This window comes from Centroberyx affinis, unplaced genomic scaffold, assembly GCF_046629955.1.
Source record: "Centroberyx affinis isolate AG114_WGS23_722 - 3 ecotype Tasmania unplaced genomic scaffold, CSIRO-AGI_Caff_v1 ptg001628l_1, whole genome shotgun sequence".
Classification (NCBI taxonomy): Eukaryota; Metazoa; Chordata; class Actinopteri; order Beryciformes; family Berycidae; genus Centroberyx; species Centroberyx affinis.
In genome coordinates, this window is record NW_027280066.1 from 1 (window position 1) to 25,832 (window position 25,832).

The 25,832-nt window shown below is 40.1% G+C and overlaps 3 protein-coding genes across 3 annotated transcripts in view; all 3 read left to right on the plus strand.

Annotated features, from left to right (window-relative positions):
* Window positions 1–579: 579 nt before the first annotated feature.
* LOC139651294 (small conductance calcium-activated potassium channel protein 2-like) lies at window positions 580–4,621 on the plus strand (the record flags this gene model as incomplete). Its single annotated transcript, XM_071528160.1, has 4 exons — window positions 580–720; window positions 1,405–1,532; window positions 1,846–1,915; window positions 2,892–4,621. Coding segments are annotated over 4 exons (627 nt in total), but the record flags the coding sequence as incomplete, so codon positions are not given.
* Window positions 4,622–5,797: 1,176 nt separating this feature from the next.
* On the plus strand, window positions 5,798–23,465 carry uhrf1 (ubiquitin-like with PHD and ring finger domains 1). The gene is made up of 17 exons (XM_071528159.1): window positions 5,798–5,916; window positions 8,267–8,429; window positions 9,159–9,425; window positions 10,194–10,354; window positions 11,743–11,958; window positions 13,259–13,374; window positions 14,271–14,457; window positions 15,091–15,214; window positions 15,940–16,047; window positions 16,440–16,544; window positions 16,939–17,045; window positions 17,555–17,717; window positions 18,638–18,775; window positions 19,246–19,366; window positions 19,709–19,860; window positions 20,401–20,499; window positions 21,204–23,465. The coding sequence occupies exons 2-17, from the start codon at window positions 8,277–8,279 to the stop codon at window positions 21,348–21,350; spliced, it is 2,364 nt and encodes a 787-aa protein (XP_071384260.1). The 5' UTR covers window positions 5,798–5,916; window positions 8,267–8,276; the 3' UTR covers window positions 21,351–23,465.
* Window positions 23,466–24,837: 1,372 nt separating this feature from the next.
* The window catches only part of LOC139651295 (lysine-specific demethylase 4B-like), a gene marked incomplete at its 3' end in the record, with an annotated part of 38,285 nt that continues 37,290 nt past the window's right edge, over window positions 24,838–25,832 (plus strand). Inside the window, exon 1 of the mRNA XM_071528161.1 lies at window positions 24,838–24,924. The remainder of the gene's footprint in view (window positions 24,925–25,832) is intronic.

Genomic DNA, 25,832 nt, shown 5'->3' on the forward strand with positions numbered 1-25,832 from the left:
TTTATCTAGCATTTGTCTATCATACATGATCATTCTAGTAGCACAGGGTTATTTCATTTTCATTTATTGTCTTGTTGATGTAGCTTTAACTCTTGCCATAGCTTGTTTTTTGACAGTTGGAGATCCAGGAATTTAAACTTATATGATAATAATAATAATACTAATAATAATAATAATAATAATCTTTATTTATAAAGCACTTTTCAAAACAAAGTTACAAAATACAAACAAAAATACAATTATAAAGTGCTTCACAATTAAAACATACTTTTATCATAAGGCCTTTTATAACCTTTGACTTTTATTTACCTTTCATCCCTGCTGCCTTGCCTGTTATTTTATTCCATTTGTTGTTATTGATATTATTATTACTAACTTCTATTTATTACTTTTACCTCATTGATCTATTGATCTGTCCTTTGTTATTTTAACTCTCTTAAGAAGAGATTTAAAAGATGATACTGACCCAGCCTGAATTCCTTATTATAAACTTATTCTGCTGTTGCACTGATTGTGGATTGTAAACAGTGTCACCTCAGTGCCTAAACTGTGAAGTGTAATGTGAGTGTGGATGGACAGCTGATGGTAACGCTCCTCTCCTCTCTGCAGGGAGCGGGCTGCACGGCCTTAGTGGTCGCCGTCGTCGCCAGGAAGTCGGAGCTCACCAGAGCCGAGAAACACGTCCACAACTTCATGATGGACACTCAGCTCTACAAGAAGGTCAGCTGACGCTCACACACACACAGGAGAAACAGTGACAGCTCAGTACAAACAGTCATAAAATCGTTGCTTGACTGCTTAACAAGCATAACCAGTGGGATTACTCTACAACTCCGTAATAAAATCTGATTTACAGTTATTCTACCTCACCTCAAAAAATTGTAGATTATGAAGTTGAAAGGGCAATTACAGTGTATGAATTGTGATTTTAATGGCTGTGGTTATTGTTATATACAACCATGTTTAATCATTTTCTAAGTTACAAGATAAGATGCAAGATACAAGATACTTTATTGCCACACAAACAGGTTGGTGGTATTTGTTTTTGAGTACAGCGTGTTAGCTCTGATTGAAACATATCTACATTTACCCCGCTTCTCAACAATAAATAGGGGGTCTAGTCAGAGGGGGGGGCTAGGGAGTTCAGAGTTCGGATGGCTGTGGGGAAAAAACTGTCCTTGGAGCGGGTGTTTACTGTAAAAAACCAACTGATTACTGTAAAATTATATTTATGTGTAACGCAATCTCAAAAACGTCAAATCCTAATTCCTAAGACTTATTCCTACTGAAGGTTTAACCGATGAAGACTTGTGATGTACGGTCGGTTTGACTACTGCTGACAAAATGTACTTATTTGTAAGTCCTGACCCTGCTGTCTCCTCTGTGTGAAACTTGTGTCCTCAGATTAAAAACACAGCAGCCAACGTGTTGAGGGAGACGTGGCTCATCTACAAAAACACCAAGCTGGTGAAGAAGATCGATCACGCCAGAGTGCGCAACCATCAGCGCAAATTCCTGCAAGCCATCCATCAGTAGGTGCAAACCACCAGCAGTCATCAACAGGGAACGCAAGTTTAGGGCAACTGATGACTGTTGATAGATATATGTATAGTCTACTGTTATATATTGTACGTCTTGAACGTCTTCACTGAATGTGAGGTCCTGCAGTCGCTGTAACATGCGTGCCAGAATATATACTTATGTACTTAAGTATGTTACGACTTTAGTTGTTTATATGTTTTTGCATCAGTGTCACAAAGACAATCTGTACTCTCTAGGTTCACTCTCTATTTATTGTGTATTGGCAAAAAAGTGACTCTGGTTCTGATTTTCACTTTTCTTTAGACTGCGAAGAGTCAAAATGGAGCAGAGGAAACTGACTGACCAGGCAAACACAGTTGCTGATCTGGCAAAGGTTTGTAGATGCAGTGCCTTGGAATTTAAAAAAGTTATCAGGGTAGAAATTTAAAGTCACAATTAAATGCAAAATGCCTTTTTCACCTTGTTAGCTAATTCTCCATATCATAACCAACACCTATTTAACAATAAATGACAAAAAAAATGTACACATTGTTTATTTTCTTGTATTTTTATATCAAAATCCCATTACTTAACATATTTTTAGTGGTTACGTCATGGCTTACCAGTAGGCGTACATAAATATTCCAACCAATAATATTACAGATTTTTGACCTTAATAAATTTCTGCTGTGCCTGGTGTTTTTCTTTACACTATCAGTGACAGAGGTAACAAATCATCCGTTTTTAGAACAGTTTATGCTTGTTTGGCTTGTGAAAAAGTGAAAGTAGATTGTGAATTCTTGGATTCTACTGTGTCCAGTGGCTGAAACACTTACTTTCCTTTCTTGATTATTGCTATATTATTTAAAAATATACCATAATTTGGGGGAGGAACCCTCAGTCCTGTTGGTTCCTCAAAATGAGCCCAACATGCTGTGAAGTAGGGCTGAACTTGAAACTTTTGAAAAAATATCTAATTGCGATTATTTTGACTGATATTGCAATTGCGATATGATTTGCAATATTAGAGGGAATGATAATTTTTACATCATTATTCTCATTTTCATTGAAAAACATATTCAAATGATTATGGTGTGATTTTTGCGGGGATCTGTACCAAACAAAGATGTTTTCTTAAGTCTGTAGAATATGATGTGTAGGCCAGGACATCTCTGCAGCACCACAATATTTCATTTAAAATGGTATTTTGACACACATTTCACCTTTAACAAATATTGTGCCTCCTGCGATTTGAAAATTGCAGTCGCCCATATTGCGATTTCGATAAAAATTTCGGCTAATTGTTCAGCCCTACTGTGAAGGCAGAGCAGCTCAGCACTGACTGATTATTCCTCCCTGTCGCTCCTCAGACTCAGAACATGATGTACGATCTGGTGTGGGAGCTTCAGCGTCGAAGTGAGGAGCTGGACCGGAGGATTGTGGCTCTGGAGGAGAAGCTGGACTCCATCCTGCTCAGTATGCAGTCGCTGCCCGTTCTGCTGTCCCAGGCCATAACGACGCAGCAGAAGGACTTCCTGGACGACCTGGCGTGTCGCGTCCACTTCCTGTCGTCCTCCCTGGGCTCTGACTGCTGCTCGGCGCCGGCCAGGCAGCTCTGTCCGGCCTCCGCTGCACCGGACGCCTCATACAGCGGATAGGCCTAACCCAGACCTTTATTTAACCCGGGGGAATCGGAGCATGCGTGCTCTTTTTCAGCAACGACCCGCTACACATTCACACAGTTACACACATTCAGTCCTGGGAGCTGCCCAGTACAATCACAGTCTTATACTGAGCAGCTCCACTGGGGGGAAAGTGCCTCACTCAAGGAGGCTTCAGGGGAAGAGGAGAGCGTTACACATTCATTCATTCATTCAGTCCAGGGATTCAAACCAGCGGCCTCCTGATCACTAGCCCACTTTTCTAAACTCTAGGCCAGGGGTTCTCAAATGTTTCCCCCCCCTAAATAGACAAACATTAGTCCACAGACCCCATGTGATAAGATTTTGTCCCATGTCCATATGGGAATATTTTTGTTGTCAGCTGTGCCTTACTGCAGAGTGCAGAGCGACATAGCAGAGGTGGGGACTCGAGTCACATGACTTGGACTCAAGTCAAAATTTTAATTTCTTGAGACTTGACTTGATGCATGAAGAGAAGACCTGAGACTTGACTTGGGTTCTGGTGACTTGGGACTTGACTCTGACTTGTACTCTGATGACTTGAAAAGGTTTCTAAAGTCTTGACTTGAGATCTTGTGTTTGTGTAAATGACTCAGATTGAAAGTGATGAGATTTGTTCCAGCAGACGACTGAATTTAAATTCTGTTTTCTGAATTTGTATGGAATGATTGAATTTATTGAAGTTGAAACTGATTATAGAAATCAAACTCATGATGCTCTTACCAAGTTTTTATCCTATTAAACCCATATTGCATCGAAAAGTCCTAGATATTTAGTTTTCTTTAAGATATTAAACTGATACTGGACTCTTGATTTGTTCTGACTTGACTTCTACATTTAGACTTGAGACTTGTGCCTCAAGACTTGAGACTGACTTGGGACTCGAGCAAAATTAAACATAGCCTTTCTTATACATTCTGTAATTGAGATACTGTCACAATTATGATAAATTGAAGTTATGATTACTTTATAGTTTTGTTTTCATTCAAGTTAGGTGGACGTAATTTGTCTGTTATGTTTGTTTTGCTGCTTCTTGTAACTTTCCCTATGTATGTCTTATATGTGTATGTGTGTTTGTTTTTATTCTTCTGCTGTGAAGCACTTTGTACTTTGTGTAAGAAAAGTGCTATAGAAATAAAGTTGATTATTTATTATTATTAATAATAACTTCGGGAAGCGCTTTTATTTTGTAGGCCTTACCATACACAAAGCTCAGTTTTTCTTTATATTTTAGTTTGAAACATTAGTAGATGAGTCTCAGTAGATGAGAGAGAATTTCTCTCACAAGTGATATTTACCTGTTATAGTTGAATAACCCTTTTGACATTTGATCTGTGTAGCAGCCGCAGAATCACTCGTCTGTTAACATTTCATTTTACGCTTCTGCTTTTCCTGTAGATGCAAAAGCCTATTTATTAAATCGCTGTAAAGAAACCTTTTCAGAATGCAGCCCTGTGTTTGTTCAATCAAGAAAGTCAAGAATCAAAATCAAGAATAAATGTAGGCTCAGCTACTTTTCACCAGTTGTGGTTTCTTTATATTTTCCAGTCACAGGATTAACCCAATAACTAGATTTTTAAGATTTTTGATAACTAGAGTTTTATTCTAAAATTGGATGCCAACCATGTGAATAAAGTTACACCACTGATGGCAGTGGTGTAACTGCCATCAATGACTGATGGCATAAAATGAAGTCAAATTGTACTACTTGTTAAATGATAGTAGGTGGAAAATGCCTATAATTTGATATATATTCAAAATGGACGTATAGCTTTTTGGAAATGAAGTTGTGCAGTGTTTCTGTGTCAGGTCAACAGCTGCCTGTCCAGCAGGTGGAGGAAGGCTGGACTCAGAAGTGTCAAACTGTGATGCTGGCAAACCTGGGCCAAGTTTATACAGTATAATAAACCATAAGAGAGCTGGTAGGTAACAAGGCTAGAGGAGTCAGTGGCAGTAGGTACTGTTATATTTCGTAATTGCTCTATTTATTGGGCTGTATGCAGAGCAATTATACACACACACACACACAGATACAGAACTCTCTATCTCTCTCTCTCTCACACACACGCACACCTATTTCTCAAAATCCCGTCAAGTTCAATTCACCATTTGAACTGAAGTTGACGTTATTCAGTGTCAACCCATTCTCCCGCCAAACTGAAGGAGATCTAATGGCACAACATTAATCGACAACATTATGCAACTCAGTCGGCCCGCTCCCCATCGAGGTTTTATTGTATTCACACAATCATTCGCTGAAGATAGGGACACCAAGTTGTGAAGCGGTCATACTTCAATGCACAACAACAACAGCGCTACCAACGAGCTTGTTTACCAGAATCACCATCATCTGTCGCTCTAGGTTACCGGTTTACAATACTTTATTCACATAATCTCGCGATGAGTCCGCGGAGCTGCACCCACGAGAACGTCGTTTCGCGCGCTGAGGCTAAGCTCCGGTCACATTCCAGATTGACAGCTACTCTAGCCTGTTAGGAGCATGTACCGAGTCGAAAGCAGCCAATAGCGCAGCACATATTTTTAAGGCAGGCGGGGAAAGAAAGTATTGAAGAATAACTCATTGATCTAGTAGACTCTCCAACAAGGCGCAGAGTTGGTCGTGCAAACCGTACCAAGAAGTTGTTTGGGGAAAACGTTGTGCGCGTTATACCTTAAACGTCAATTTCTTGTTTGCATTTGGAAGAATAAACAGGTAAAGCAATGTTTTCTGTTGGTTAATAACTTTTAAAAATGTGCTAAGTGATATTGATACCCCTGCTAGCTAGCTTACTAGCTAACTTGGCAAAGTCCTTACCTCGTTTCTGAATGGCTTACTAGCAAGCCAAATGTGAAATTCAAGTTGGAGTTGATTTTTTTTTAATCGCCGGAATTGGTTTTGTGTTCTCGGGTTAATGTTTTGATAGAAGTTGATTTCCTCGGACTTGCAGTTGCAAGTTCTGTGACAATAAGTTGCCTCTGTGTAGTCTGTAACGTGGTTTGCTGTCAGCGCTATTATGGGTGGATGCTGAACTTGATGTGCTGCCGCGGGCTGTCAGCTTGTGTTGTTTATCTGCTATACCGATAATATGAATCACACATAACGAAACTTCAACCACCGTTGCCACTTCAATGCATTTCCCGAAGCAAAATGCAAATACGCTAACGTTAACAGACTGCTTATTTTCCTGTTTTTTCCCCCGTGTTTCCTGCCGTTGGGTTATGTTTTCGTCTTCATCTCGAGAAATCTGAATGGGGTCGCTTGAATAACGCATCCCAGATAGGAGAATCCAATTTGTGTGCATGATGTTTACTAGAATTTGGTTGAATGTGTTTATTTGGAGCCAGCTGAGCGGAGCAGACCTCAGCTGAGAGCACAAAGTAAAGCGACCCAGACGGCGAAGTCGCCTCTTACTGCTCCATTGAGGAAAAGCACGGTCTGTGTTTAGAGATGGCCGTTTAAGTTTCTCATTTTTTGATCTTAAGCTGTATATAAGGCGGTATTGCAGCGGGTTTTATTGTCAGACAGCGAAGCCACATTGTTTGATAGCGCTCCCTCGCGTCCGGATGTGCTGCTTTTAAAGGAGTAGGAGTGGCCTCCAGCCCATTTTCCCGCACTGTATTTAAATCAGCTTGTTCCCTCCCTACTGATAATGCTGCCAGAAGTGACAGCCCGGGGCTAAAAGAAACACAATGCTATGACACTCTCATATTCATACTTGGAGTAATTGGCTTTACTCAACTAATCCCCTGAAATGTGTTGTAAAGGATTAACTGTATTAGTATAGCAAGGTCTTTTTTTTCCATAAGAGGGAGAGAGAAGCTGATGATGAAACGGGTAGGAAAGCAACCTTTTCCCACTGATCACTGTGGAAGGTTCATCCCAAAATGCACCAGACAATTTCACTTTTATTTTTTTTATTTTTTTTTCCAAGCCAACTACATTTTTTTTTTTTAGGAATAGGACTTGCAATTGATAGGTGGGTTACCTGCCAAAAGTGTCTGGAAGCATAACCTGAAAGGAGTCGAGATGTGGCTGTCATTAATCTACATTTACTTGCATCTTGTGTGTGAACATGAGATCTGGCTGGTCAAAAAAAAAAAGGTTCCTCCTTTAGTGTATATAATGGAGAGATGTAAGAAATGGACAATTAAAAGTTTGATTCTTTTTGTTAAAATATACTTGGGACTGTCGCAGAAATGGAAAAAATCGATGTCCAAGTCCGCCATTTACCCTGCTGTGCTGCCTATAGCACGCACAGATAAAACTTCAAAGTAAGACATATGAAATACAAGGCCAGAATGACGCACAATGCAGGGCTGTTTATTGGGTTTGTTGAGTTTATTTAGTGCATGAATCACTCTCGTTTTGAAACCTTGCTCCCCCAAGGTTTTGCTTTGGAGTAATTAGGACTTGACATGCAAATAAATACAAATGAATAGCAGAGACATCTTGTGGCTGACCAGGTTAATGGTAAACAAACTTGCCAGCTACAGCTGAAATTTCCCAGCATTTTCCTGCTGGCTCTTATTTATTGGCTTTATTTATTCCCCCACCCTTGTGAGAAACATCGCAGGCAGACCTACTGGCACATAGGCCATTTCCACACCATGCAAGTGCTCATTTTGGTTCATCTGATTGAATCTGTGGATCGGCTACACCTGGCTGAGTTTGGAACTAATACTGATATCAAGTTTCAAACCAGGAAATACAATGGAAATCTGTGTTTTGGCTGTTTGACAAGCTTGCCAGTATTAAGGTGTTTAGCAGTTGAGCAGTAAACTAAGCCAAACCAGAGTAAACCCTCCATCCCACACTTTGAATCTGAATCATTTCATTGGTGGATGATGGTTAGAGCTACACAATTAAGTTGTATATAATCATGATTTTACGTCAAAACACTTTGTCGTTCAGAATCGCTGCTGTAGTTGAAAATGGTCAAGAAGTTGATATAAGATGCAGATGACACTAACAATTTTTCTGATAATTGTGATGACAATATCTCGCAAAATAATTGGAGTGATTATTTTGGCCTTAATGTTTCATGGTTTGGCTGTTCACACAGGGCAGCTGCAATGTGGATTCAAGTGCGGACAATGGATGGGAAGGAAACCCACCGGGTGGATTCCCTGTCCAAACTCACCAAGGTGGACGAGCTGCGTCTCAAAATCACGGAGCTGTTCAAGGTGGAGCCTGACAGGCAGAGGCTGTTTTACCGTGGCAAGCAGGTGAGGCGGCGTGGAGAAGTGTTTTCTTTAGTGAAAGTCGTGTTACTGAGGTTTAGGTCTGACTTTAACTTGACTGAAACATGTTTTAATAAACAAACCTAGAACTTATTGGCACCGATGTCTTCTGCACCCTGCATCGACACAAACAAATCAACATTTAACAGAACGTTTAATTAAAACACTACTACAAATACTCAGAGTTTCTGGAGAGAAGTTATAAGCCTGGGCACAGATGGAACTCAGAAGAACCACTTGACATTCCCTGCCAGGTGTCAATCTTATCTTGAAATCAATGCCTGTCCTGGCTAACAAAAGCACCTTAAATAAACAAGACAAGTATGTGACAGTTGGTAAGGCGACATGTTTTTGAGGGATTATTTCCTGGAAGAGACTTCTATTTCTTCATGCAGGTGTCAGGTGATTGACAGTAAGTGGAGCGTAACGTAACGCAGCACTGATATGAAAACACTCAACTGAGACACAATAAAATGACAATAAAACTGAAATTTAACAAAACCAAGTGAAGGTTTCATGTTTACTGTGATGGATTATCTTGCTCTGTGAAAGTTGTTTTTCACGCTGTGCAAGAATGAACAGCGGCAAATGGCTTCGAGGGAGGAAAACGAAACCTGTAATCTGCTGACACCAGAGAAGATCCTGGACCGTTGGCACAAACTTAAAAAAAACACCGGTATTCTCCTTTTAAGCACGTCCCATGTCTGTTCTCAGATGGAGGATGGCCACACCATATTCGACTACAATGTGGGCCTCAACGACATAGTGCAGCTGCTGGTCAGGCAGGCCGCGCCCGCCGCCGACGTCGTCAAGAGCAAGGACAAAGAGGCGGAGCTGTCCGACTCCGATTCCGGCTGTGGCTCGGCCCAGAGCGAGTCCGACAAGAGCTCGACTCACGGCGAGGCCGAGGGTCAGACCGCCGGCACCTCCGCCCAGACCGACACCCCAGAACTCGTCGACCCGGGGTTTGGATTTTACAAGGTGAGATGGCCGGGCTCGTGAAGAGGTTGTAAAGATGGTAATTGGGATTAAATTGGGTCTTAAAGTACCAGTCAAAAGTGTGGACACACCGGATTGAATGTACTATGTTTTGATCTGAAGGCTTTTGCTTAAATGCTTGAAGTTTGTTTCTTAGACAAATAGAAATAGTGAAGTTGATGCCCATGTATGAATTTCTTTCCAAAGCCTTAACACTTTTTTGGTCACTGCATGATTCTATTTGTGTCATTTCATAGTTTTGATGTCTTTACTATTATTCTAAAATGTGGAAAATGGTAAAAATAAAGAAAAAATAGGTGTGTCCAAACTACAAAAATCTTGTGGTTACTAGCAGTGGATTAACTTTAGGTGAGTCTTGCTCTGAAAAAAGCCAGGAGTCCCATGATCATGGGAACGCTGAAAAGACATGTAGTTTCTCAGAAAATTATGAAAAATATTTTTAATGTATTTTGAAAATGTGTCAATAGTCACTTAGGTGCTTGGGGGTGGGGGGTGTCAAGTTCAGCTACTGGTCATTATAAGCAAAAAAAAAAAAAAAAATCCCATGTAGTGATAGTGTGGGTAGACGAGGCACATTCAAATTAGCTGTTCAGCAGAAAAGTGACAAATATCAGTCCTGGAACATTCACAAGAAATGTAACCACAGAATGGCAGATTGGGCCAACGCAAATGACAAGTGAAGTTGAGAATTTTTCTCTAAAAGTTTTGTTTGAATTGTTTCGTTTTTTTTTTTGTATTTATTATTTTAAGATCAATGAGTTTGTGGATGCCAGAGACCTGAACATGGGGGCGTGGTTCGAGGCTCAGATCGTGAACGTTACCAAGACAACAAAGACGCCTACAGAGGAGGAGGAGGCTGCTGAGGAGAAGCCAGCAGAGGAGGAGATACACTACCACGTTAAATACGAAGAGTAAGAATTGTATTCTAATACTGAAGATACACTCGGGTATATATTCAAACATCACAATATTGGTCACGTTTACAAAGTTCATGAAGAATTTGACTTTTAGGTGGAAAGCAACTATTTTGTAACTTGAGCTGTTGTAATGTGTGTTTTTTTTCTCAAGAAGAACAAACTATTATAATTAATTAATATGAGCAATACAAAAACACTTTAACAGCAACAAACACTGTTGCTGCTACCAAGGCTACAGAGGATTGCTGGAGGGAAATTGTAGATGGTGTAAAAGTAAATAGACTCACTGCCATGTCATTAAGGCAAAGTGGGCGTACTTCTCATTGATATAATATTGTGTCATCACATTGAGGCTGAACAGAAAGATTTTGTATTCAAAGTCAGCCTCATGTTCCTTCAGGGCTGCGGTGATGGGAATATGGCTGCAATCTCTTGCATAAATTGCTCTGGGGAATCCTATGAAAGACAAACATTCGTTGTGTCTCTGATCTAATAAATCGGGGAAAGAAAAACAATGTTCCTTCTTCCTCTTATCTGCACCCAAGGCCATGGGATCCTCTAGGAGTGGAGATGTCATTTGGTGGGCTTTTTATAAATTTGTATCCTAACTTACCCTGGGGATGAACCCCGCTTAACAGTGAGCCACTGTTGCTGAGACCGAAAAGCCAACGTTAAGCCCAAAATTAGTCATATTTTAATTACGAATAGGAGTTTTAAAGTGATATTTAACATTATTAGAACTTTTTGATTTTACTTTGGTTGGTATGGGCACTTTCATTTGGTTTACACTTGTTGTGAGTATTAATTGCCAACGTCAGCTGCCCTCAATGTTTGTGTTCTGGCTTAGTTTACCCACTTCCACATTGTAATTGAAAAGGCTGTTGTACAGTTCAGGAAAAAGTCAGACATAGACACACAAGGGGATGGTGTAAGTAGAATCTACAGTCTGGGAGGAAAAATGAGGCAAGTGTACAACAACATCATGTGAAATATCACTTGGAAGACTGTCGCACAAGTGGTTCTGATGTCTTCATGTGTGGAAAAAGCAGAAGGCCTAACAGTTGGAACCAGAAGGCCTAACAGTTGGAACATATTATTGTGACAGGAAGTAGGTTTTCCCTGGTGTCTTTGGCTTTGCCCTGCCTGAAAGGCGCTCTTGCGTTGGCGAGCTTGCAAGTGCGTTCGAACCGGAGGAACATTCAGCTGAATGGTGAAGTTGTTCCTACTCGCTGCACCAGCAGCCAGTCCTCGGCATTCAAACATGCTTTGATACACTTGGCTACGTTCTTTCAGTCGGCAGCGTGTAGGAAGCACCTGTGGTGGTGTGTGTGTCTCGTCTCTGAACTGAATACTGATATGGTGTAACGTTTTTTCCACCACAGCTACCCAGAGAACGGGGAGGTTCAGCTGCTGGCGAAGGATGTCCGCCCGCGGGCCCGTACGGTGTACCAGTGGCACCAGCTGGAGGCCGGTATGGTCGTTATGGTCAACTACAACCCCGACGAGCCCAAGGAGCGCGGCTACTGGTACGACGCCGAGATCCAGAAGAAGAGGGAGACGCGCACGGTGCATGAGATCTACGCCAAGATACTCCTGGGGTGAGAACCTTCGCCTGCTGAAACACTTCTGAGTAACACACAAAGGGGGGAAACTGCCACCAATCAAATTGTGGTGTGTGTTTTTTTCCTTTTCTTTTGTCTACGGCTGGTAAGTTTTTCTGCTCTACCAGCTGCAATGGCAGGTAACCAGCCATCATTTTGAAGTCCCATTGTATTCTAAAAAATCTAGTTGGCTCAATGTTTGGATGCACCAGCCGTGGTGGCAGGTGGACAAATGCTAATTTCTGGCCTTGGTATCAAAGCAGTAGTACTGCCAGTACACACTTTAAGTAGTTATAAACTAGGGCTGGGCGATAATTCAATATTATCGTTTATCGTCTTTCAGTGGAATCATATCGTGATGATATGAAGATATTTTAATATCGTGACACACATTTCTGCTGTCTAAATTGATGATGACAAGCAAATTTTACTTAAAAACTCTCATAAAATGAGGTATGGTAGGAATATTGAATATTTCTGTTTTGTTTGACATCACACCTAACATCACCATTCGGTTCAGTGAGATGAACATTAATTTGATTATTTAACGTGATTTTGCATACATGCACCATATCGTGATATATATTGATATCGAGAAAAATCCTTATGATTATCGGGATATTGATTTCAACCATATCGCCCAGCCCTATTATAAACCCATTGTCATTTTACATACTGTTTTTTGTAGAATTATCTCCTGCTATAGAGTGATATTGCCCTACAGAAGAGGTACCACTCTGTACCTTTTTTATTTATTTTTTTATTTTAATTTTTTCAGCATTCACTATCAGCATCATAAACAAAGACTGAAGCATGGGATTTTAAAATAAATGTATAGCAAATATGATTGTTTCCACATACTTACATTCATATATATACTATCTACTTACTTATATCCAGCCAATGTTTCATGTTTAGTAATCCATATTTAAGTAATGAACTGAGAATAATGGTAACTGTAGGTGAATCTGTAAATGTTAATAACCCATGTCTTTCCCATATCTCCCATTTATACAGCCTTTTTAATGTTGTCAGCAGCATATGTTTGCATAACCCCACAGTTGTTATATTCTACTTTTTATTTCTTTATTTTCTCTTGTTTCATTGCTTATTTTTATGTTCCTTTTACTTTTCCCCACTGAATCCTATTGCTTTTGCTGCTGTAACATCCTAGTTTCTCCATGGGGATCAATAGTTTCATCTTATCTTAACTGGTGAAATGTGCGGACGCCCTGTGTTTTGGCTAATGAATATTGGTACTCTGAAGGCCAAGCTGACAGATTGTGTTTGTTTGTAGTGATGCTGGTGACTCCCTGAACGACTGTCGAATCATGTTCCTGACCGAGATCTACAAAATCGAAGAGCCTGGTTCCATGGACGGCTCTGCAGCCGGATCTGACAGTCCAATGAAGAGTAGGTTTGTTTAATTATGAAGATGAAAATGAAAATTTCCCTATAGCATTTCTCAGCAGTCCTCCAGTGGTTCAAACAATAAAGTGATATCAAAGCCAACAAGATAATCAATAAAAATGCCAGATAGAAGTAATTGGTTTCCTGAATTTCTAAATGGTTCATGCTCATTGTAAGTCCTGGATAAACAGCAGCTAAATGTTTAAAATGTAATTTAACAAGCACGTAATTTGTGATAAGATGGGACCAGCTTGGCGCCTGGGGAAGCCAGCATGCATGAAAAATCCCCCAAAAATCTGTCTGCCTTCAAAACCCCATATTAGTCAAACCTGGTAGTGAATAGGGAAGGTTCTTCAACTTTTAATCAGTTCTTAAAAACTGAGTTTTATAGACTATTATGTAATGATCTTTTAATTATCATTGTCATCCAATTTTATGCTGCAAATGTTTATTGTTTTGCATACATTCCTTTTTGTTTTTAGGATTTTTCTTTTACGCTCCTTTTGTGAAGTGTTTTGTAGCTCTGTTTTGAAAAGTGCTATATAGGGCTGCAACTAACGATTATTTTCATTGTTGATAAATCTGTCGATTATTTAATCGATTAGTTGTTTGGTCTATAAAATGTCAGAAAATGGTGAAAAATGTGGATCAGTGTTTCCCAAAGCCCAAGATGACGTACTCAAATGTTTTGTTTTGTCCACAACCCAAAGATAGTCAGTTTACTGTCATAGAGGAGAAAAGAAACCAGAAAATATTCACATTTTCTTTCTTAAAAAATTACTCAAACCGATTAATCGATTATCAAAATAGTTGGCGATTAATTTAATAGTTGACAACTAATCAATTAATTGTTGCAGCTCTAGTGCTATACAGTAACAAACTGTATCTGTATCCTCCAGGATCGAACGGACCTGAATGCAAACACTGCAAGGACAACCCCAACAAGAACTGCCGCTGGTGCAACTGCCATATCTGCGGCATCAAGCAGGATCCTGACAAACAGCTGCTGTGTGATGAGTGTGACATGGCCTTCCACACCTACTGCCTGGACCCTCCGCTCACCTCCATCCCTGAAGACGAGGACTGGTCAGTAGGATCACATGAATAATCTGACAGTCAATTTAATGGATTCTGTAAACCTGGCAATATTTTATTTGGAAATCCGAGTGAGAAATTGATACCAGCCGCCAGCCAAATGCTGCTAAAGCTGGTAGGTTTGTTTACCTGAACAGCCGTTTTGGCAGGTAACCAAGCATCATTTGGAAGTCTTATTCTGTTGTACACATCCAGCCGCTGTGGCCTCTAGACAAAAAGTTAGTGTCTTTTTAGTGTGTTTTTTTTTTTCTCCTTTCCTTTTTGGTCTCCTTTTTTCTATTCACTCTTTCAGTCCCAATTATAGTTGCAGTACTGTTGGCACTGCTGAAACTGTTTTCTTATACTTAAAAAAAAAAAAAAAAAAAAAAAGGTTCTAAACATCAACACTATACTTTAGTTTGAGGAAAATGAGGCTATATTATGCAGTGGTGATAATTTTGTAACTCGACACCATTCTTGAATGAATGCAGCAGAAACACTGGACTCTGAGTCAGACTCTAGAACAATGCTTGCTTGAATAGTTTTATAACGGCTTGCAAGTTGAAATGCAGTCACCTTATGGACAATCACAGTATGTTTGTTATGCTAGACTTGTGACCTAATCTGTTTAGTGGACTGTTTCAGGTATTGTCCTGGTTGCCGTAACGATACCAGTGAGGTGGTGCTTGCTGGAGAGAAGCTGAAGGAGAGCAAGAAGAAATCCAAGATGGCTTCCGCCAGCTCCTCCAGCCAGAGGGACTGGGGCAAGGTGAGTGCAGAGATGCTACTGTGTAAGGGGAACCCTATACAGGTCTGGGAAAAGAATATGTACATTTTATATGCAAATTTGATCATTTCCAGGTCTATAGGTGTTGAATTGGGAAAACTCTGGAAAAATATGTTGAGACAAAACTGTGTCCCGATTCAATACACATGTGCCAAATTGTTTTATGTAGACCCACAGTCAATGCACATTTGTTTTGAAGAATAATCTTCATCTTCAGAGTTTAGTGGTCTGGTAGAGAACTCATTGTCCAGCCACCATCAGAATACCTTGCGTTGAATACTGATCAAAATCTTCATATCCAGTAAAGGTTTAGATTAAGAATGGTATGTTGTGGGTTTCCTACACAGATCAGAAGATTTATGGAAAGATAATTTTGTGGAATTTCCAAACTTTAAGACGAGGAAATAACCAGAGTTTGGGCAAAGTGTGGAGAAATGTTGTTGTACAGTCCCGAGACATGACTGCATATTTTCTTTGGCCCCCAAGATCTCACATTATCTCCCTTGCTATGAAGAATCTTATCTATTCTATTCATCTATCTACTGACTATTGAATGTAAATCCTTCTGAACACCAACCAACATTCAAATTAACATCTGGAAAAGGTATGGTAGTTTGAAATTGAAAAATAAGAGTGTAGGTTTAGCTCGAGGCTCAGATCATTGAGAACTGATGAGAGTGTCTTGCTGATTTACTCTCCTCCCTCAGGGAATGGCCTGTGTCGGACGCACCAAGCAGTGCACCATCGTCCCGTCCAACCACTACGGCCCGGTGCCCGGCGTCCCGGTCGGCTCCCAGTGGAAGTTCAGAGTGCAGGTCGGTCAACTTCACTGGAAACCTAAACCTCATGTTTTCAAAGTTCAATTAATCGCCCCATTGTTTTATTATTTTAATACTTGTGAAAAATCATTGATATTCATAACGCATAATGAACTTGGGTGCAACAGAGCACACTCTTGATTTTCACACTTGATTTTAGGGCACAAGAAATCCATTTAAACCTAACTGAAATATGCAGTTTGGAAAGCTTTTCTAGATTCCAAAAAAGTTTATTTTATGGAGACTCAACACAAAGGTTTGATCCGATGGCAGTGTTTTTAATGACCCAAGTATTCTTCTGAGCAATGTGTAAAAACCTCCTGTAAAACCTTCTTTTTTTTTTTTTTTTTTGTTTATTCCAATGTGTTTGATGTCTCCGGTGTATCCAGGTCAGTGAGTCTGGCGCCCACAGGCCGCATGTAGCTGGGATTCACGGCAGGAGCACCGACGGCGCCTACTCCCTGGTGCTGGCAGGAGGCTACGAGGACGACGTGGTACGCTCACACACACTTTGGGTCTTTTACGATGGTGTAATAGTGAAGTTATAGCAGTGATTATAATGTTTTATCGTGTAAAACTGAATGATTTCTTAGCAAAATGCTATATCCAAGGAGCGAAAACATTTGAGGGAAAATATTGCTAAATGTTCATTGCTCAGTGTTTAAAACATTTATCACATACTTAATAATTTTGTAGATGATAAATTTATCCGAGCAGTTGTCACATTTTTCAAAAGGTGGATGATACTCATTTTGGTATGAAACGCATCTAATTCCATTTAAGATCTATCCACTGAACTCTGACTATTACAATGCCTTCCTTGTAATTTTTTTTATGTATAATACTGTAAATACACAAAGTGGTGCTGATACTGTGTCTTACTTTTAGGATGACGGCAATGAGTTCACTTACACTGGCTCCGGAGGGCGAGATCTGTCCGGGAACAAGAGGACTGCTGAACAGTCATGTGATCAGAAACTCACCAACATGAACCGGTATGACAATGAAGGAACTGCACGTTACAACTTCTTGTTTTTTTTAGCTGAAACTTCATACATTTGGCCATGCTGTAGTGGAGGAAATAATTTTGAAATCTTGATCTAGTGTGTGTGTGTGTATATGTACACCACATTGTCCACATGGGGGGGCAAACTTTGCATTTTTGTATAAGTTGAGATTGTTGTTCCCTGTAGTGGTTCAAATCTAAATTTGGTATGGCTTTTTTTTTTATTAAATCTTTTTTTAACAAAACATTTACAAAATTGTAATACAAACAAAAGACAAATGAGTAAGTGTAAAACTACAGATTTTACATAAATCAAATGGCATCACAGCCTTTACTGCTTCTTTAACTTGCCCATTGTAGTGCTGTTTAACTTCTTGTATAAAATGGAAAAATTACTTTATTCTGTTTAACTATTTGGTTTCCTGCAATGGGATTCCTGAATTTGCAGCTTTGTGTATCTTATTTGCATGTCTAAATCCTCTGCTGTGGTTCCACCAGGGCGCTGGCTCTCAACTGCAACGCCGCCGTCAACGACAAAGACGGAGCCGACGCCAAGAACTGGAAGGCTGGAAAACCAGTCAGGGTGATTCGCAGCTGCAAGGGCCGCAAGCACAGTAAATACAGTCCAGAGGACGGGAACCGATATGACGGGATATATAAGGTATGAGGGGACAACGGACAAGTCACGATAGTCAAGTTTACTGTATTGCAGGCAGGGAAGGAAACTTTGTCATCGACTGGCCACAATGTCTGATGTATTGTGAAACACACCAGCCACACTGACTACTAGACCAACCAAACATGATTTTAAGAAACGCAAAGTAATGGCTGGCCGAAGTGGCTGGTAGAGGAGACGAAGAAATTTACCAGTGTTTGGCTGGTGCTAATTTCCCACCTTGGATGCAGACCATGTTTATATTGGTTATCTTTTGCTTGTAATTGCCCTTTTCAATGTTGCCAGATCAAAGCAACAACAAAGAAAGATGTATGAAATGAAAGTGCATATGACACTTGTTGGGGGCAGCAGTCACGTAATTTGTGATAAACTGCGACCAGTTTGGCGCGGAATTGATTCACTCAGGATTAGAACCCCTGATCTCCATGTATTGCAATGGCACATGTGCAGTGACTTTTTTTTTTTAAATCTTTTGAAGACGCATACTAGCTGTTGGTTGCAGCTAAAAAATGAAAGAGCTTACTTTGCAATGTAGTGACAAAAGAGCAACAATGTTTTGTTACATCTACCTTTAAACATACAGGCAAATGAAGGAAGGAAATTAGATTTTATCATTTTGACAGTTGGCATAAAATGCCACGCTTATCCAGTGATGACGAGAGATCTGTCAAACATAACCCGCATGTTTCTGAATACAACTGAGATGTATGTTTAACTAGTAGCACAAACTGTTGAATAATGAACTCTTTATTCACCAGCTTTATTTGTAACAGTTAAAGTAATGACTGTGTGTTTAAGCCTTTTGAGCCTTGCTTTTTCTGTCATTGTGGATTTATTTTATATCTGAGCATCCCCAGCTTATTTGTAGCTGTAGTTTGACTCATGTGGCTCTGTTTTCCTCCCAGGTGGTGAAGTACTGGCCAGAGAAAGGAAAGTCTGGCTTCCTGGTGTGGCGGTATCTGCTGAAGCGTGACGACGACGAGCCGGCGCCGTGGACCAGAGACGGCAAGGAGCGCATCAAGAAGCTTGGTCTCACCATACAGGTAGAGACGGTCACTTAGACTGGATTATACCAAGTATTGGATCATGTGTATATATGTAGAGTGATCAGGCTGTTTTATGTCTTGCACTCTGTGAGGCCCTGTCGTCTCTGTAGTGTCAGTATGTCCTGTGGTTAGTAGTCATTACTGTATATTTATTTTCGCAAGTGATTCCAGTTCTTGTTTTTTGAGCAATACCTTTTTCCAGTATCAGGTTTGTCTGGTGATGCTGACTCGATCTGTATTATATCAGTGATGGTTTTGTTTTGTTTGTTTTGTAGACTTAGTTTTTGATCTGTACCTTGATCAAAAAATATGTTGAAAAAATGTCTTTTTTTGAAATGGATGATTTGTCTGATGTTTTTATCTCACAGTCTATAATTTTATTTCAGTTCCATGTTTTTATCACTTCTGGGTTTTTTTTTTTAATCGCTGACAATACACTAACTAAATAAGCCACCTTGTCGTTGCAGTATCCTGAGGGCTATCTGGAAACACAGGCAGCCAAGGAGAAAGAGAAGGAGAACAAAAACGAAGCAGAGGAGGAGGAGACGCCCACCAAGGGGAAGAGGAAGAGAAAATCTCAGGGCAGCGGTGAGTTTCAGGAACGAGAACTGAGAACCATGTCTGACTTCAGAAAACACGATTTCTGCAGGCCCTTAAAGTCTTACAGTATCCAAAGTTAAGGCCTCAAAGTATTAAAATGTCTTGCATTATGCAGGTTTATTTTCAATGGTAGTCAGGGTGGTCCATCTCTTTCTAAAGGAAATTACACCTTTTTTAAAAAAAAAATATATCATTCGATTTTAAGTTTTAGTATCATATTGTCATATTGGTGTTTCATAGGTTTTTCTTTCTGAGGAAAATCTGCCACCCCGATCCCCCTCAACCCCTCACTGGATTAAAAAAAATAGTATCTTTCTATCTCTTTATCAGAATCGGCCAAGTCCTCACCAGCCAAGGCCACACCCAAGAAGATGAAGGTGGAGGTTTATAAGCTGACCCAGGAACAGAAGGCCCTCATCAAGGGCGACGAGCCCAACAAGAAGCTGTGGGACGAAGCCATGCAGTCGCTGTCACTCGGACCGGTACGGATCACTTTTAGTTTGGTCCAGTCACCGGCCAGGGTTCCTTATGCTTAACAGACTCAAACCTTCAGAGATCACATGGACTGTTTTAGACGGTTTGACAGTGACATGATGCTGTGATAGGTCAGTTGAAATGGCTAGATATCAGGCACTAGATAGTCACACTTGAAAAACATTTTTTTTTTTTGAGGACCAACGTGTTGAACCCTCATCTACCCCAGTGGAGTTGATCATTGTCCAGCAGTAGAAGACTGTGTTCTGGGCAGCCAACAGTGAAGAACTGGTTGTTCAGGGCAGTTTGCTGGTGTGAACATTTGTAACTGAATAAGTGTGAGGTAGAAAATAGCATAAAAAAATAGCATGCTCAGTAAAAAGCAAATAAAGGCCCATAAAGTTTCTGTCAGTAAAAACCAAGCTATGCTTAGAGTCCAAAGATGCAACAAATATCAAAGTACATAACTGTATCGCCTGATTTTTATTTTTTATAAATAATACGTTTTGTCATGTTTACAGATCTGAAATACATTTTTGTTTCTGCAGAAATTCTTGAACAAAGTCGAAGAAGTTTTCCTCTGCATTTGCTGCCAAGAAGTGGTCTTTCAGCCCGTCACTACAGAGTGCCAACACAATGTCTGCAGGGTAAGAAACTAAACATTTAGGGTTCCTAGACAGCAAGTCTGGAAACTGGTGGGAAGTTGATTTGATGAATCTAGGTCTTGGAAGGTTGGGATGTTTGCGACTACATTTTATGTAGTTGTAGACTTGTTTCAGGCCACTTCATCGATAGTGGCAGTTGCTTTTTGCGATCTAAAACATCAGCGGTAAACGTCAGGTTTTGGTGTCAGTCCCTCAGAATCAAAGAGCGAGGGCTTCTTTCTAGAGCCGCCATTTTGCACCGAGAGACGTTCAACAATCATACAGGGAGAAATCCATCGTAGAAGAAGAGAGAGACCAATTTCTCCACCCACAGGAGCAGGAAATAGACCATAATGCAATGTAACCACAAGATGTGTTGTGTTTTCTGTACGCAGCGCTGCTGTGATCACCACAGCTGAATGAATCACACTTTGAAGCTATTTACAGGCCCGTACGCCTACCTTTTTTGATTGAAAGCAACAAGTTCACACCTCATCTGTGGGGGTTGTTGAAAGGCATTCTGGGAAATGTAGTGAGGGGAAAGTGGGTACAACAAAAAAGTAAATTACAACACATCACAAAATAACTCCTGGAATGCGTTGATCACAGTTTGATGATGATATCTAACGGTGTAAGAGAATCTGAAGGTGGATTTTCATTTTAAGTAGAGCGCTCAGATACTGAAAGGTCTGTTCTTTTTATTCCAGGAATGCCTCCAGCGGTCCTTCAAGGCGGAGGTGTACACCTGCCCGGCCTGCAGGCACGACCTGGGCAAAAACTACCCCATGAGCGTCAACAAATCCCTGCAAGCCATTTTAAATCAGTTTTTCCCAGGATACAGCAATGGGCGATGATCATTTGTTCTGCCTACTCAGCCCTCCAGGAGGAAACGCAATGAACTGTAAGGGGAATTTTCAGTAGAGGCAACAAAGAATCAATTTCTCTTAATATATTTTTACGATTTATAAAACTTTAAATCAGTCTCTCTTTTTTTTTTTTTTTTGTTCGGGTGGACTTAAATGCCACCCCTTTGTTCACTTTGGATCTGTTGTCGTGAAGCGTAGTTGATGAATTGAAATTGCATTTGTAACTTTGTGTCTATATCTGTAACATTACTCCGTTAATGCCTTTAAAACCTGACTTTTCTCAAACATTATTTTCTGTTCCATTAACAAATACACTGCTAATGTTGGCCATAATGTAAAATAATTAATCTTGACTAAATCCCTCCATCCATTTTTTTGAAACCCAACACTCCCTAAAGAAAAGTCAAAATCGGTCGAGTCAGTTGCCCAACTTGTGTTTCAGAGGAGATTCTTTTGTACAGGACTAATGTGTGTGTTGAATGTGGAGCTGACCTGCCGTTAGTTTGGCTGCGGTTGCTTGTCATTTCAGCGCCATTTTGGAGATCTGATCTTAAATTTGGGATTTTTTTTGAGATCACGTTGCTTTGTGTCCACCTGGAAATTTCCGTTATGTTTGTCCTGTAGCTGTGTGTGTTCAAGTCTGTCCTCATTATTTTTGTTGGGTCATAAGTGCGATGCGGTTGGATTTCCTCCAGACTATTAAGAATGCATTAGACTGTTAAGATCATTACCATATTTGAAGATCCAATGGCAAAGTAAGCAAAATAAGATTTCTATGCGTTCTGGTGTGATCAGATGATTGAAATTGCATTGAAATGACAAGTTGTAACCAAAGCCTTTTTTTGGGCCCTTTTTTTTTTTTTTTTTTTTTCCTTTTTGTGAAACAAGTCTTTCTGAATCTAAAGCTATTCCAGAAATTCCAAGTTGAGACCAAACATATGAGCGAAAGGCGAAAAAACATTTTGTTTATGGGCTGAACTGATTCCATGAAAGTTTCGTCCGCTCTTCGGCGCTCTGAGAGGAAGAAGTGTCTAGTTGGGGAATTTGTGTCATCAGACTTTTGATGATGTTTAACGTTTCTCTAATGCATGTATTGGTTCTTTAAAAAATGTTTTATACAATATTTTTAGAATTTCTTTTTATACAAGGTTTCTGAAAATTTGTTTAAAATTTGCCATGTATTTGATAGCATCTAAAATATTCGGCTCCTGTGCCAATTTAGGTTGACGCTATTTTATTCTATTGTGTAGACTTGATTATCCCTTTTCTCATGTATTCGCCTTAACTCTGACTGCTGTATAAGCGAAGGGCTTCAGTCTGATAATAAAAAGTCCAAAGATGCAAAAATGCTTAACCAAGAGGGTAATGTAGAACTCCCTTCTATCTAGCTCTGTAGATCTTGCCCCAGACAAACGTAATTGATTCTAGAAACTTTGTACTTATTGCTGAATTTAATTTTTCTACTTTTTTCTGTTTATAATCCATTATTGCCATCTGTGGGGGGCAGTTCAGTCTGGTTCTTGGGTCTGTTGTTTTAATGTCTAACCTCAGAGAGAAACAGGAAATGCTCACACAGCTGAACTAAGCCGCTGCAGCAGCGTCGGCGCGAAGCAGCTGTGATGAAACATGAAGGAAATCCCACACACTGCTCTTGAAATTCAACATTGTTGACTCAACTAATGTTTTGGTCTAGCTGTGCCGACTACTTTTGCGAAGCTCTTATCTGAATGAGTAATTGGTGCTTAATGTCAACAGCAGTGTGTGAAAGTGTCCATCCTCATGCCAGCACTTGTTAAATCTCTGACTCATGTCTGATCAGTTGGAGGTTCGAGGACGAAAAACAAAATTGTCCCCCTGAAGACCCGAGGACCGGGACCGGACAGCCCCCTTGGTGCGCTAAATGAATGCCAGTGGCTGCAGATACTAGTAATACCTCAAATATTTACAAAGATTTGCATAGACTGGAAAATGTATATTTTCTGAAATTGTATATTTTTTAGTCCATTTTAGTTTTGATATGTAGTTTTAGAATTACTTGCACACATTGCGTGCAAAAGTTGTCAATACATTTTCAGTCTTTTATACAATAAAAAGATAAAATGAGTAGTGTGTTTTTGTTTTGAAATTTTTTCTTGGGTGTGCTTTGGATTGAAAATGGAGCTTGTAGAAATGCTTATAGATTAGAGCTGCAACGATTAGTCAATTAGTTATCAACTATTAAATTAATCGCCAACTATTTTGATAATCGGTTTGAGTAATTTTTTTAAGAAAAATAAGTCAAAATTCTCTGATTCCAGCTTCTTAAATGTGAATATTTTCTGGTTTCTTTACTCCTCTATGACAGTAAACTGAATATCTTTGGGTTGTGGACAAAACAAGACATTTGAGGACGTCATCTTGGGCTTTGGGAAACACTGATCCACATTTTTCACCATTTTCTGACATTTTATAGACCAAACAACTAATCGATTAATCGAGAAAATAATCACCCTATTATAAATGAGAATTTACATTTCTGTTCAGTCTTCTAAAATGTCTAAAATGCCTTTTAGCTTCTGTCAAGGAAGCTGGTGGACATTGTAGATATTAGTGTTTATGTTTGATTATTGCTGAAGGTGCAGCATGTAGTCTGGTGATTAGAGACTGCCTGTAACCGAAAGGTGGCATGTTCGATCCTGCAAGAAATGGTGTCCTAATCACAAAGCTACACATCCTGTCAAAATGACTTTGGACCCCCATATTCCCACACTGCAAGTTGCTCTGGATAAGAGCATCAACCAAAGGCTCGGAGAACATTTATTGTCATGTTTGGGATTAGTTTCACTAATTATTAACTAATTACTAATTAAAATTCATAGTGCCTTGCTCGAGTACAATTTATGTGTTTGGTTCCAAAATGAGAGGTTCACCATTTGGACAAAAGGGGACTCTTATAACACAGAAACAAAATAGTCCTTATGAGATAGAGTTACTTAATCCCTTGGTTGACAAAATGGCTCAAGATTATAGGGAATTGAATGGGAATTTAAGGTTTTATTTTTGCTCAACGTGACATTTAGGGTTTTGGGAATAAGTTGCAATGTGTTTTACTGCTTAGAGCAGGGAGTACACATTCAGCTCATGTGCTCCAGAGCTAAAATAAACTCACGTGTAGAGAGCATGAAAACGTTTGCCAATATCAGTTTAGTTTACCCAACTGGTGTTATTTTATTTTTCTCAAGTTGCATGGAATACAATGACAGCCTCATTAAGCAGCACTGAGTGTCTACGTGCACGCCGTGCACGTTCATAATGTACGAGCACCGAGGACACGCGTAGTAGACACCGTCCCAGCTATTGGACGAAATAGCTGTCTATAAACCGAACAAACCAAGGGTACTCTTAAACGAATGACATCACCCGCATCACCCAGCCAATCACAACGCGTAATTTCTGAAGTGGGCGTGAGGCCGAGCAACCCTAGCTAGCTAATGCTAGAAGATAATCGATCGAGTGGATTTTTACAAAACGAAGCCAAATCAATTGAGGAAAACAGGGAGAGGACGATAATTCACTGCAGGAGGTAATATTTCCCCTTCCGCGTTTAGTTTTATGTAATTGTGATGAGCGCGTTCTTGTTTTTTCGTGGTGTATGATGTCGGCCGTCGCGGTGTTTTGTTGACTTTTATGCAGATATGGAGGTAACGTTAGCTACTAGGCTAGGTGGTTACTAGCGTTAGCTAAGAATATTATGACACGGTGCAGTGTAGCTCTGAACGTTAACGGTATTTGGTTTTACGTGTATTTATTGGTTATTTCAGACAGTCATACGCGTTTGTGTGCGGGTTTGCTAATTTACTCACTTTGAAAGCGGTTCAGCTACGCTTTGTTACCCGGTATCGTATCGGATAACAAGCTAGTTTAATGTGCACAGCGTCGCTGCTCTGTAGCAGCAGTGTAGCAGTCCGTTGCTCTCAAATCGAGCAGCGTTGTCTGCTTCCGACCGACATAGAGAGATGAACTGACTACCAAGGTGACAAATGCAGTCAGTGTCTACTCTGAGTCTCAGCAGCTGACCGACTAACTAACAAGGTAGGCAGCTTGCTTCATTACTGAGGCAAGTTTCAGGCCCAGCCGGAGTTAAAGGGGTCTCTGTAGGCCCCTCTCTGTTGTTGTTAGACAGCTGGGGGTCATGTGGCCCTCCGCTGCCCTGGGGAGGCAGAGGGCCCCCGGTTACAGAGGAGTTCAATTCCAAATGAAATACTCACAAATTTGGGTAAAAATGTGGCAATTTACAATGTGAAAGCGAAACTAGTTGCTGGATACTCATTATCAGTTATCTGGACCAATTCATCAAGAAAGAGGTAACATTTTAGGTAATATTAGTTTTTGTTTTTTTATAATTATTGAGCAGTGAACATCAGCTTTTTGGAATGCAAAACTGACACACCCGTTTCAAATGATCAACTGCTTTAAACCTTTCTGTTTAGT